This window comes from Manis javanica, chromosome 6 (assembly GCF_040802235.1).
Source record: "Manis javanica isolate MJ-LG chromosome 6, MJ_LKY, whole genome shotgun sequence".
NCBI classification, from domain to species: Eukaryota; Metazoa; Chordata; class Mammalia; order Pholidota; family Manidae; genus Manis; species Manis javanica.
This window is the reverse complement of record NC_133161.1, coordinates 114,254,944-114,269,862: the sequence shown is the minus strand read 5'-3', so window position 1 is coordinate 114,269,862 and position 14,919 is coordinate 114,254,944. Positions and strand designations below refer to the sequence as shown.

Here is a 14,919-nt window from a genome sequence, read left to right as displayed (position 1 = left end):
CAGGTAGATAAGGGAAATCCTAGAGTGATGTCTTTGCTGCAGATACCAAGGACAATAGGCCAGATTGGAGCAGGGACAAAGGTTGTAGGAGAGACCTCAGGAAGATGAAATTGACAGAAAAGCTAATGGGAACGAACTTCTTAAAAGAAGGCAACTGGCAGAGTTTGAGACTGGATTATTGAGAACTACTTGGAAAATTCAGGAAAAAGAAAAAGATTTGGTAGAGACTTTTTGTGCTCACTCATATTGATGGTTGTTTTCTTCTGGACACATGGGAGGAATATATTCCCCTTCTCCCTCACACTTAGAATTGCAATACTAATTCTGGCCAGTGGTTTTAAGCAGAAGTCACACACAGTGTTTTTAAAATACAGTGCAGATTCTTTAACATTCCTCCATTCGAGAAATGGGTTGTGTGTTACTGCAGCATAACCTGGCCTATCTTAACTAATACAGAATATTAAAACTGGATATCAGAATGTGTTCATTGCTGCAGAGGAATATAGATGATAAAAGAATAGAGTGTGCTGTGGGTTGGTGAGAATTTCTCACAGTCATTAAATGATGGTTGGTCATAAAGAAGAATAAAAGATGGTCACAGGAACCAATTCACATATTCAAAAAGAGAATATAGCCCATGAGGTCTTGTCAGTATTATATATAACCTCCAGAACCACAGGCTTGGTTTTTGATGGAAAGACCCTGGAATTTTACAAAGAAAAAGAATCCTAATATTTTATGTATAAAGAAAGGTATCCTAAGTTACAAGCTCCATGTTTTAGAATCTTAGGCAGGGCAGGGACTGTTAGAGTCAGGACTAATGAAAGGAGGGTGGAGACTTGTGTTTGCATCTCTTGAAAGCCATCCTAAGGGCCTGGATTTAGAAGGCAAGTGAAGCAGGTACATGAGGCATCAACACAGTGACTGTTCCCAGAATGGCAGTAGGAATGTAATGTGAGGGTGAAAACAAACATTCACAAGGCTAATGCTTTCATAGGCTGCGTGGTGCCAACTGCCTTTGGCATCCAAGTGCTTCTATCCTCTGAGTGCCTATTTTACCATTGGCGAAGACCACAAGAAGGGGATTTCCAGGACAGAGCATCTGTTTCATTCCCCAAGTCAGTCAGCAAGTACTCTATATTTTGTTTCTTGTTTTTAAGAGGCTTGAGCACATAACAAAGTTCGTAGGCAGAGCACCTAACATCTATATAATCTTGCCACTTTGAGGTAATATTTTATATACAAGTAACTAACTAGTATAATCTTGAGCATTCCAGGCCCTATGGACTTTGGGACTTTTGTCCTTTCTATGACAACAGCATCTTGTTTCTAGGAAACTAGATAACTGTTTAATTGCAGATATCATTTACATTTTTTAGGATCTCAATTACCATGTCATTTGTGTCAAAAAAAATTCCAAATTCCCCAAGGCATATCATTCCCACTTAATTGCATTGCTCATACACTAATTCATTGTAGATGTAAGCAAACTTCAGTGCTCTCAAGATATCACTTGTCTATGTATTATTTAGGGGAAAAAAACTAAACAGTTAAAAATGTTTGCATAGGCAAGGCAGCCATTTTTCTTTTTTATTCTAAAGCAATAAACTTTGTGGATGAAGGAAGAAAATGTGGTATATACCTACAGTTGAATATTATTCAGCCATAAAAGAAGGAAATTCTGTCATATGCTACAACATGGATGAACCTTGATCACATTATGCCAAGTAAAATGAGCCCATCACAAAGGGATGAGGGCTTTCACTTATATGAGGTATCTGTAGTAGTCAGACTCCTAGAAGCAGGAAGTGGAGGAGGTTGCCAGGAGCTGGGAGAAGAAGGAAATGAGGAGAGGCTGCTCAGTGGGCCTGGAGGGTCATGTGAGATGAAAAAGTCCTGGAGCTCCGCTGTACGATATTGTGTTGACAGTTAATAATGTCTTGTGCACTTAAAAATTTGTTAGAGGTTAGATCTTATGTGTGTTTTACCACAATGATTTTTTTAAAGAATGAGTTTTGGCCTCGTAAAACTATGCTGGAAGTCATAAAATATGTGCAGCTTTTTTTGATATTGCTGTTTTCTTACAAAATATTTGCAGACTCTGTCAATCAGGTCTTTGGTTGCCAGCAACAAAACCAACCTGGAGACCTTAATCAAAAATGAAAGTTCCTGGAGCGTGTCTGAGGCACAAAGACCTGGTGGGGAGCTGGAAGAGCCAGGCTTGGAATGAATGAAAGGGCCGCAGGGGTTCTGGAGAACCAGAGCCACGGGAGGCCAGTATGGCCCTCAGGGTGCCATTGCCCCTTTTTTGCCTGGTTCACCCACTGCTGCAGGAAGCCCCAGATGGCCAGTTGGCAGTCTCAGCTAATTCCGTAGAAGCATCATGGGGTTCTCTAGTGAAAGCATTTCACTGTTGGATACTAAAACATTTATATCAGCAGAGTTCAGAGTCACAGGGATTAGAAAGCAACAAAAAATTTAGTGACTCATTCGGTGCAATTGTGAGCGACACCATCACCCCACTTTCACCCCTTGTGGCCCATTCCATAGCTTCTGTTTATGGGACAAAACCCCACCTCCTCTATTCCGTAGTAGTTTAGAACATATACATCCTAACGGATCATGCCAAAATAGTCCAAGGTGTCATCACCTGAACAGGGGCATAACTGAGTCTTTACAATCCATTCCACAGTTTCATAGGGCCAGATGCCTCTAGGTGGTAGTGACGTGGGTAGATTAGCGACACCCATGACATCAGCCCATTTCCCTACCTCTTCCTCTGCTAAAGGAAAACTTTGGTCTGTAGCGGTGTGTGGGATACTGTGATTATGTAGAAGGCATTCCACAAATCTATGGATGGTGGTGCTAGCATCATTTGAGTGTCCATTACAGTGACAGCATATCAGTGTCACCTCGCCCAGAATAAGATACTATCCAGGGTGTCAGTAGCTGCTGGAAAATTGGGTGTTAAGCAATGACAGTCCAGAGAAGAAAAAGTCTGAGCACAGTCACAGCCTCCATCCCTCTACTGTGACCACTTTGAATCCAAACTGGGGTAAAAATACTGATAACTATAGCACAAGACATCTTGTTTCGCTAACTATTAGAAACCCCTCCACAGAGGGAGTTTTTGGTGAATATTCACATAGGATACAAGTATCCACATGCTCCAGGACAAACTGACACACCTCTTCCCCAAACTCATCATCAGTCCTCCAAGTACGCTTTTCCAACTTGCCAAACCCTTAGCCTTTGCTCATGTTTGGTTAGAGTCCAGCGATAATCCTTACCTACATCTCTTCTTCTGGAACAAGTACCACCAGAAGTATACAGCACATGGGGCAGTCCTCTTTTTCACTGACCTTCATGTCCACTGTTGAATGGAGCTGGCCAATGCCAGCATATTGTTTAAAGCCATCTGTAAACTAACTTCATTTTCCTCTTTAATTACAGGAAAAGGCCATAGGTTGAGAGGGTGCTACAGAAGTTGGCATGCTTATGTGTAAGCCTCATTACCCCAGGTCCCCTCAGGTTCTACCCATTATTTCCTATAGTATGACTTCTGCTGGGTAACAAAGTTGTGGCCTGGTGAATCAATGAACACTTAGCTGTTAATGAGCATGCAGATTGCACAGTCACTTGGTGCTCCACATATAGTCCCTTTCAAAGGCAGGTTGTAAGCCAAGAATTATTTCTCAAAAAGTGTAATAGTTCTTGATAGAGAGGGCATGCCTTCATTTCAAAATGGCACGCCTGCAGTTGTCCAGTGGAACCTTCCCCCAGGCCTGCTCAAGCATCCAAGTCTGTGATAGGCACCTCAGGAGGCACCATTAGACCTGTTGGACCATTGGCCAAGTGGCAAAGCTGCTTGCATTATAGCTTGGACCAGCTGAAGGGCATTCTCTTGCCTTTACCCCATTTAAAGCTGGTAGTGTTTTGGGTCTCCCACTAATGGGTCAGAGAAGTACATCCAAATATTATATGTGTCCTCCAAAATTAAAAAAGGTCCAGCAGTATTATGCTGCTGCTAAATAGGGGGCAAAAGATACCACAACTTATCTTCTTTGGAGAGGTCTCACCAACATGTCCCAGATTAAGTGGTCCCCCTCAGAAAACTTCACAGAGATTACTGGCTAGTGTGTTTTCATGGGATATATATTTAGGATGAATATATGTATGTTTGGATACATTTATATGGATAAATTGAACATATATCCACCCATCTGCAATACTGACATGCTCATGGCACCTCAGTGACCTTGGCATGAGAGCGTAACACATTAGTGATAGATCTAATATTGAGTAACTTTATTTTTTTGCACTGCTAGTATCTCTTTCCCTCAAGTTTCCTCACTCTCTCTGCCATTTCTCCTGTTCCCCCAACAGCTGTATTCATGGCTCTTACCAAATCAACCATTCATTCACCCACTAGCAATATATTGATTGCCCAGTACATGCTAGGCACTTGAGGGCCTCTGGGTGTCCAGTGATGAGCATAGACATGGTACCTTCCTGGCTCTCACGATTCGCAAACCAATACCATGATCCAGGAAGTGGAAAGGAGAGGAAAAGCATGCTATGGAGGAGTACTGACCTTCAACACACAGTGATTTTGCCCACCAGCCTGAGAAATAAACTCTTAACCAAACCAAGCAGCCATTTTTCCTTTATGGAGAAATTTATTAAGAGGGGTACAGCGTTCTCTGCTCTCTCTCATCATTTCTCAGTTTCTTGACTTTCTCATTTCTAATGAACTTTCCCCTCCATTCTGTCTTTCTCTTCTGCTTCCTTTTCATCATTAGAAATGTTCACTACCTCCAAAATTGTAATTTAATTTACATGCTCTACTTTTTGATCAAAATCGCACAGTCCACCAGCATATTTTTACTGTGACAATTCTTTAATTTTGTCAAATTTGTAATCCACTGACTAATTCTATCACGTCCTATCCATTAATACTCTCCTGTCTTTACATGCTTCCACATCTTAGTTCTATGAGACATCCTGATAGCTGTTCTCTAAGAAATAACTCAATTCCCAAGCCCCTCTCCCTCTGCCACAGTCATCTGGGAAAACTCTATCTCTGAATATTTCTGGGGAAAATTACTCAATCAGGCAGGCTGGAGTCACTATGAATTAATTATAACAAATCCCAAGTGGATATTCAACACTGCCCAGGAATATTGCTAATGTCAGGAGAAACTCTTCTTTCTTTAAGTTTACGATTCTACCATAGGAAGAAATAGAACTTCCATTCAGCCTTGCTCTATCCACAAGAAGCTTTGTTCTCAGGAGCCTGCAGGTTCCAGTTAAGGCAGGGAACACGAGGAAACATTTTGAGAGGAGACTGTTCTTTCAAAATGGGATAGTAGTTGCTCATAGTATAGTTTTCAAGGTATAACAGAACCAATAGGTTTCTTTTATATTCAAGAACAGATCTTCCACTTGGAAAGGACAAGGGGCTGCTAAAAGCTTGTAACCCTCATGCCTTCCATAATTCACCTTCTCCGTCAGACCACCATTGTACTGGATTTAGGGTTGCTGTTCCCCTTTTCCAGTATTTCCATAGGGTAATCTCATACCTCTTAATCCTCCCATAACACACCTGAGACTGGATTGGAATCCATGCATTTCTTTCTTTCTCTCTTCCTTCTCTTCTTCTTCCCTTCCCTCCATTTTCCCTTCCCTTAATTTTTTTCCTTCCTTTAAATCATCCAATTCTTCAGTGAGACTTTCGAAGCCTAAAAGGAAATGGGTATAAAGTAACATGCAACAAGATCCTGCTGCTTATAAATATCATTCATCATCAGCTCCGCATTCTTTGCAGGGAGGCCTACCCACCTGCTTCTTTGTGATCTGTTCCCTACCTCCTTGTAAAACCTTCAAGAACTCGTAGCGACCTAAGTTTCCTGATCCAAGAGAGGAGGTCCAGAGAAATAGAGATAGATGCTCCCTCATCCCCTGTTAAAACCTGCCTTTCAAGTTCCAGTTTTCATTCTGAAGGCTGATCTCTTCCCCTAGGACAACTGTGTCTGAATCTAAAGCCCATATCAGAATTCTAAAACTTATGTTCATACCCCCACACAGAAACTGGAGATAAAGTTATATAGAAAATGGCAAGAACTGTATAGACCTGTCTTATTCCAGTTATTCATTACTAACAGCTGTTTTATGGCATATATTGCATACACTTTGCAATAATTTTATTCTGTAGAATGATTTGCCAACTGCATTCCAAATGTGTTTTCAAAATTAAATACAAGGTGCTAGAAAACATGGCTTTCCTACAGTCTAAGACATACTTCTGCCCAATATACAAGCATCTCAGCCTGTTGCTAAAAATTTTACTAATGGTAAATTAAATAGAAGAGGGAATAAAAGTAATGCAGATTTGGTGCTGAGTCAATTAAAGCTTTCAGTGTAATGACATAGCCTTAATTATGTTTCTCTTAAGGCACTGCACATCTGCCTAAATTCACATATGTAAAGATGAGTAGCAAAGCAATAACAAATTATCCCTCAAAATTTTTTTCTTAAAAAAAAAATGGACTGCATTAATTTTAGCCTGCCAAAGATAATGGGAGAGTTTTCTTACTGTCAATGGCTATATGATACAGTAATCCTTGAAACAGTAGTTAGTAGTTTAGTAGTTCTAAAATAATCACTTGAGAATCTCTCCACTAGGAAGTCTGAGAAGCAGGGAAGCAGGAGAAATGGAAAGAAAGGGGAGATAAAATACTTTCTTCACACACCCACAACAAATGGTACTTCTTGTGTCCGGTCACTGAACTGAGCTGTGATTTCAGCAGTAAGGATAAGGGCGGTATGTAAAAGTTGGAGAGTACCAGATAACCTACTGGCCCTCCACAAAGATCTCTGGTGCCTCAGACAAGTAATGGGAGTTTGCTTTTAAGAATGTTTTCAGTGTTCAAGGTCATCGGTCACTTAGAATCTGAGAAGCATGCTGTCTCTGGCTCATAACATTTAGCACATTCCCTCTCCAAAAAGATTAATTAACCCAATATAATAAATATTAAGTGACATCTGTTATTTGCCAGGTAATATGTTAGATACATGGACGAAAATGTTTAACCCTCAGGGAGCCTTGAATTGAGAGGAAGACATGCCAACAAATCTAATTAGCACGTTAGGAAAATTGATGCAATCACAGCGGCAGTATGCCGAAAGTTCAGTGGAATTACAAGAGGATCACGTGAGAAGGGTGGAGAGGGAGAGGTCAGCGATCATATGGCAAAGCTTCTCGTATATATGATGTTTGAACTGACTCTTGAAGGAGAAATAGCAGTGTGCTAGGCAGCAAAGGGTAGAAGACATTCTATGTAGAGAAAATAACACATAAAGGCAAGAAATAGGAAACAGTGTGGCCTTGCCACCTTCCTCGTGGTTCAGTCGGGAAACAAATGGTACACATCAAAGGTTAACTGAAAAGAGTTTCATGAAGTGACTATTTCCTGAAATGTGGGCAAGGTCAAGGACACCAACAAAGTAAGGTGAAACATTCAGAGACAGCCCCCCGTGGTAAGCCATTAACCACCTGGCCAGAAGGGGCAAGGATTTCTACAACCTGGTAAAATCCATGGGATAGGGACTCTGACTGGAAACTTGTCCAGAAGCAGAGGAACACAAGGACTGCCAAGCCACAGTCCAGCAGAGACAAAGAGAGGAACAAATGCCCTGACCTCTCTCCTTGCCTCCCCTCAGCTCATCCCCACTGCAAGCCCAAGGGTGAAGTTTGGGGAAGCTTTTTGTAATGGTCAGCTTCCTGAGGCCCAGAGAGGAGCAGAGACTAGATCTGGACAGGCATATGGAGTCATTAGCCCCCGCTGAGCTCATATCCCCATGTGCACACGATTTCCTGTTTCTTGAACAGATGGAGCACGGGACTGTACCTTACTAACATTCTAACGTTTGCCCTGATTTCTCCCTCCTACACTGAAAGAGAGGGGAGCGGTGCGGTGGATTAGATGATGGAGGGGCTCTTGGGATCTGCTCTGCTGAGCACCGTCTGCCCTCTACCAGATCTTTCTGTGTGCCTATTTTTAACCACACTGATGTAATAATTATTCTGTCAGGTATTTGGAAATAAAAACAATCCTAAGACAGTGCAAAATGCCATACCATGTAAGTGCTTATTTGTCTCTCTGAAAGTAACTACATTAGTCTCATAGAATATTTTTGTCCACTCGACACTTCATATTTGATATGTAAATTCTAGTTAAATCCCATTAAATTATCTTCAAATTGTCTTATGGTGCTACATGGTTTGAATGAGGAGAAAAAGGACCACTTGCTCTTTCACAACTTTTTTTTCTATTTATTTTTCAGATCAATAACTCGATCTTACTACCGCAACTCAGTTGGTGGATTTTTAGTATTTGACATTACCAACCGACGGTCTTTTGAACACGTGAAAGATTGGCTAGAAGAAGCAAAAATGCACATACAGCCATTTCGGATTGTATTTCTGTTAGTGGGACACAAATGTGACTTAGCTTCACAGCGCCAAGTTACAAGGGAAGAAGCTGAAAAATTGTCAGCAGACTGTGGTATGAAGTATATAGAAACTTCAGCAAAAGATGCTACAAATGTTGAGGAATCCTTTACGATTTTGACACGAGATATATATGAACTTATTAAAAGAGGAGAAATCCGTATTCAGGATGGCTGGGAAGGGGTTAAAAGTGGTTTTGTTCCAAATACTGTGCATTCTTCTGAGGAAGCAGTAAAGCCCAGAAAAGAGTGCTTCTGCTGACTTCAAACATGCCAAAGAACTAACAAGAACAGGTCAAGTGCCTTTTCAGGATAAATGCCAACATTAACAGCAGAATGATGCTATGAAGGCACTAAAAAAAAAGTTACAAACCCATGCTAACACTTTTTTACAAGGGATTTGATTTGGCACCCTATGCTTACCTGTTACAGTAAAATTGGGTATTTTGCTAAATTATCAGGCAAAGCAGACAACTTTTTCTTGAAACTGGAGTTTCTACAGAATTACTCCATTCTCACCATTAGCTTAGGGTCACCTTCATGTCTGAATATGTCAATATTATTCATTTCTCTTGACAGTTTGAAATGATTTTTTTGTGTGCATATATAGTCTAATTGAAAAGATGTTGTCAGGAATTACTTTCCCTTGAGTTAATTTATTAATATTGAATAGTGAAGTAGCTTTTAAAGTGCACTGTTCTCTTACACACTAAATAATCCCAGAGGTATCAACTCAGACTAAAATAGCAATTCCTTAAGATACCACTTTTTTTTAACCATTCTCTGAAATATTTATCCTCCCTTAATTTTGCCTGAACATAAGAAAATAAGTTTTATACTCGTTTTTTTGTTCTCATTTATTGCACCTGATACTTTTGTAAAAAATATCTAAGGATCCAAGCAAAATATTTTATTGCAAATATTTGTAGAAGTAAAAATGAAGGACCACTCATCAACAAATGCTTTGATGTTACAGTATACTGTCCTTAATTAGGAAAGAAAAACAAATTTATTTCTATGCTGACATTTTCAAAGAAAGTAAATGCAATTTACCTTGAACTCTTGTCCTATCAATCTAGGTAAATAAGGAATGTTTTTAGTAGTACCTTTTTGTCCAGGTAAATTTCCAGATTTCCCCATTTCTAATTCAAGAAAAGCATGGAATATGGACAAGGAAATTTGGCTATGTTTAATATATTTAGATTTCAGATTGTACTTAACAGTCTCACCAGTAGAAGTAAAGATAGATGGCTGAAGGCTGTAAAATGACCTTTGAGTTTCTTAATTTTTAACTTATAAATTCCTGTCCAAAAAGGGACACTTTGATCACAAAGTCAGATATTTTATAACATACATTTTTATTCTGTTCTGTAAACCATTTCTAATCACAAAGGGGCACCAAACAAAATTGCCTTTTGGAGTGATGAAATTTTACTGTTCAACTGTAATAGCTTAATTTGTTCAAAAACCAAAGTGGTATGGTAGAAAGAATGTTTAACATGAAGTCAGAAAACCTGGGTTCTAAACTTGTCTTTGTTGTACTAGTATTTGTACATGAGTAAGTCACTCAACCTTATAACATCAGTTTTGTCAACTGTAAAATGATGCTAATAACCCCGATTTACTGTGTTTCATGGAATTATTTTGAGAACCAAGTGAATCATGTGAAAAAACTTTGTAAATTGAGAAAGCATTATACAAAAGTGAGATTGGTAGCTGCTCATGGCCATATTATTTACAATGGATGAGAATTTTTTTTCTCATGTTCTTTCCTTTCATTCCCACATTCTGCAGCTGGAGCAGAGAAGGTGCATGCTTTCAGGGACCTGGGGTGAATTGTTGGTTTGAGGTATGCTCTCTGCCCTCTTATCCTGAAGCACTGCTCCTCCATAGTGGAAATGATAGAAGGAAATCCCAGGAAGCTTAATTCAATCAAACTAGTGCTGAATATGGCTTTTGTGCATCTTTGAAGTAGGTATTTAATTATATTTTTAAATACTTGTACATTTTCTATATTTATGTATTTTTCATAGTGCTTATGAAGAGAAGAATATAATTATAACATCAGTATAAATTTTTGAATATTTTTGAATATTTATATTGTCAACATTTTCTTGATATCTTTAATTTCACTTGAGTGAGTTCAAATTATAATTGACAGGATAAGAATATATCAGTCCCCCAAAATATAACATTATCTACTTATACTGTTTTAATTTTAAATCTTATACTAGTTTTTCCAGCAGTCCAAATGCCATACACTCAAAAACTAAATATCTAATGAAAGTTTAAAATACAGTCATCTATACCTACTTGTAAAGTTAAATAGCTAAAATATAAAATATGATTTAATTTTCAGTGGACAGTTTTATAATACTAATGTTGGAGTAGACTAGTATTTGAGCTATGATGTGTTGGAATAGAATTAAGGAATCAGTAGGACCAAAGTGGAAGACTGACACATACAAGGTTGAATTTGAGCAGCAGCAAGTTTACAACACTGGTTCTCCTTACACCGTGTGTCAGCTTCTTTCCATTACCACGCTGTGTGTGTGGGGGTGGCGTGGAGGGGGAGGGCGAGGAAAAGAAGAAATGTGATCTAACTGAATCCACTAAATACTACAATTGGCTAAATCATTTTGATGCTTCAGAAGAGATATTTGTGGTAAAACATTAAAATGAACAATGACTACAAAAACCTGAGTTCTTAATGAGATTGCCAAATGTCTGTATAACCTTGGCCAGATATCTTTATCCACATATATAGATGCATGTGTATATATATACACATACACACCTACACATATATATGTATATACACAGTATATGTAAAATAGCTGACCTATTTTCTTACACATCGTTGTAGAGAATATGGATAATAATGCCAGAATAGTGAAAATATTTGCTCCAGGCGAAACATTTTGATTGAATGTCTTAGAAGTCAGATATCAGATATAATGGAAATTACTTATTAATTTAAATCTAAACCTTTTTAAATTTTAACAATGAGTGATGTAGCTCATTACTAAATCTTTTAAATAAGTGTAGTAAAAATGAAAAACTATCCAGTCGTAAAATGAACTTGTCCCTGACAGAAATTGCTCATCTTGAGTTGCAGTAACACTTTCAGTGCATGTAGTGATGTAGTGGTTCATTAAATGGTAAACTTAAGCCAAAATGACTTGTAATCAGAGTGCTTTAAAATGTGGCCTTTATGTACATAATAGTAGCAAACAAGATTTCTTAAGCCTGGAAACTAGAGAGTTTACTCTAGGTTTTGAAAAGCCTCAAAGCAGTCCATAATTTTTTTGTGTATGGCAACCAAAGCAATCTTTATTACTGTTAAGATAACTTTACCAATCTAATTATTCAACTTTACATAACTAAAAAATTGAAGCTATGGAATAATAAAGTTGTTTTAAGAGTATTTTTGTCAGCTTTTATATTGCCCATTTCAATGAAGTGGGCACTGTAAATAAAAGCTTCCACTGACTTCAAAGAGTGCACTGTATTTGACTAACTTCCTCCACTTAGGTCTGACATAGTGGGAAGGCTTAGAAAGACTAATGACCCATCATCTAACTCTTTTGTTCTCCAGTAACTGCTTGAAGAGATTTATGGAAATGCAGAGGAAACACCTAATCTTTAAGAAAGAATAGGAAAAAAAAAAGAATAAGCCTATGAAGGCTTAAAATTCGATCACTCATATTTTAAAATAGAACACATACCCAACCAGAAGCTAAGTCTTGGAAATTCCACAGCTGATAAATAGCCATCTCTGCTTCAGAATCTTTCTAAATCCCAATGTTTTCACCAAACTTTCCTGAGCAACTGATCTTCACGTGATCATAACTCACTATTCTCCTGAACCTGAATGAACTGCTGCATGACTTGGTATTTCTATAAACTTAACAATCGGTGAAAGTAGACATGAGTGATGAACTATGACATGACCCAATCCAGTTCACTTACCACACATAATCATGGTATAGAATAAATGAAAAACGTTAAGATACTGTAAAAATCAGTGTTCCTTATTAACTCTGGGTAAATGTTTTCTCTTTAAAATATTGCCTAAAACATCTATGTGACACTGCTATTTATTGGTTGTTATGTTGAATTAATCCTATTAAGTGTGAGTCCATATTACATAGTTTTGTTGAACAATCTATGGAGGAACAAACAAGTTTGGCTACAATCATATATTGCCATTTTTTTTTTAGAATGACAGCCAATAGAAGAAAGTTACAGTTCAAGCTTTTTGAAATATGTTATTACTGTTACTGATTTTAAATAAAGAATACAAAGAATGAGAGTGAGAACTCTCATTGTCCCAGGATTCTTAACATTATCTATCTTTGGCCGTGCTTTTAAGTGCAATTAAATGCATGTGTGTATGTATTCACAAGGAAAATGCAAGTAAGAATCATTAGAGATCTGAAAGCCCTTATATAATACCATAGTGATGTGTGAGCAGACCCCAAAATCAAACATTTATGAATATTCATACCAAAAAAGACAAACTGTAAAATAATCTGTCATTAGTTCAGGTCACATTTTTTGCTGCCAAATGAGTAATTGAAAGAATTTTAGATTATCAGAGCTTTTTTGGATTTCAGAATTGCAGAAAAGGCATCATAGTCACGTACTATATGCCTTAATAGATATTTCAGAATTTGTGACTTTTTCTCATTGGCTTATCTTTGTCAGCCTTGCATATACTAGGAGCTTATTAGATTTAGAATTCAGCTATTAAATTACACACAAAAAGTCTCATAATTTATAACAGCTACACATAAAATATTTACAACACTGCTTAGCACACAGTAAGCACTTGGTAAAAGTCACCTTTTGTTTGTGTTGTATTCTTACAGCCCCCAAGATGCCAAAAGCCAGTTTTAATCCCCATAGTGTACCAGAAACTAATTGTTGATAATGGCTCTCTTACAAGTTCATTGTCAATGGTCATGACCCTGAAATGGTCTGATTCTTAGGGTCAGAAAAGAATGCTTTAATAGGAGTACCAGAAGGTGATACAGCTCATGGAGATGGCTGGCAATTACCAACAGCATCTGACCTGATGAACAGGTGGTCAAATAACTAGACCATCACACCTTGACAGCAGCATTAGGATCAATCACCACCAGGAACAGTTAGTACATGTGCAGAGTGTGGTAAGGACTACAGGCCAAAAGACTGGGCTTCTTGGTTATATGTAAAATGATTATCAGTAGCAGTGTTCTAAAAAGATTTTTGGTAACAACTTAGTGTGTAACTCCAGAGGGGAAAACCAGTCTCCTAGCCCAGGAGAAATTACCTTTGAAACTGAAATCAGTCAAAGGGAGAAATAAAGTGGGAGAAACCCATTTATTGCTTATAAGCAGTCATCCACTTCTGCTCACCCAAGTCTCTCAGCTGCAAAAAGAGACCCCACCCAATCTCACAGGTCCAGGTATGCCCTTGCTACTCCCTTGTAACACCTATTGATACAGAGATGGACTACTTCTCTCCACCCCTTGGAAACACCTATTGATATGGAGATGCGCTAAGACCAGGCAAGAGATTCTGGAAATACTGCGATTTTACCCACAGCCCACCCCTCCAGGAATCTCACCTCACAATCTACTTAATCCACATCTTCCACAATGGCCCCTGTGAGAAAACTGGAGCACTGTAACAAGACTAATACAATAACAACAGCAATAAAATCATAATAATCCTCAAGCAGGAGGATTCAGCTAGGTTTAAAGTCCTTTGCAGTTTAAATCCATAGCTCGCCCATTCCACAGTTGGACACTACCTGAACATATAGGGACTTCGGAGCAATCACGCAGCAGCTGCTGCCAGGGGGTGTAGGTCTAGGCCACAGGGACTGTAGAAGAAAATAACCTTAAGGGCGGTAAGATACATGTTTTAATGACACCAGCATAGGCAAATCTTGCCCATCAGGTAGGATACATGCAAGAGAGCGGTCCTTTGATAGGACAGTGGCAGGAATGGGATCTCATCCTGGTCTAATATACCAGACCTTCACCCCCTTCCCTGTGGGAGTTACAGGTAGGTCGATACATAGGGCTATGGGAAGTATATGCAGTGGCCATAAAGATAAAACTTCCCTGTAAGATGCTCTTACCTCCCAGTGTTTTGGGTACACTACTGTGATCTTTGGGGGCCTTTCTGCTGTTATTCTAGGAACACACAGGAGGCCAGCTTTCAGGCCTTTTCCCCAAGGTGCTAGAAGGACCAGCCATCACTGGTCCATGTATTAAAATGTCCAGGGCCATATCCACTCAACAGTTGGGGCTGGCAGCACAGTTTTCCTCCACTGACCATATCCAGGCTTCAATAACTCTTCTTTGGTTTGCACATACAGTTGTACAGGAGAGGAAGCAATGTGTGTTAGCATAT

General features: G+C 38.8%; 1 protein-coding gene across 1 annotated transcript in view; it reads left to right on the top strand.

The window, feature by feature from the left end:
* RAB39A (RAB39A, member RAS oncogene family) overlaps positions 1-12,843 on the top strand; it is a 39,785-nt gene extending 26,942 nt beyond the window's left edge. Inside the window, exon 2 of the mRNA XM_037020286.2 lies at positions 8,347-12,843. Coding sequence (XP_036876181.1) covers positions 8,347-8,773 — 427 coding nt within the window. The 3' untranslated portion in view covers positions 8,774-12,843. The remainder of the gene's footprint in view (positions 1-8,346) is intronic.
* The last annotated feature ends 2,076 nt before the right edge of the window (positions 12,844-14,919 follow it).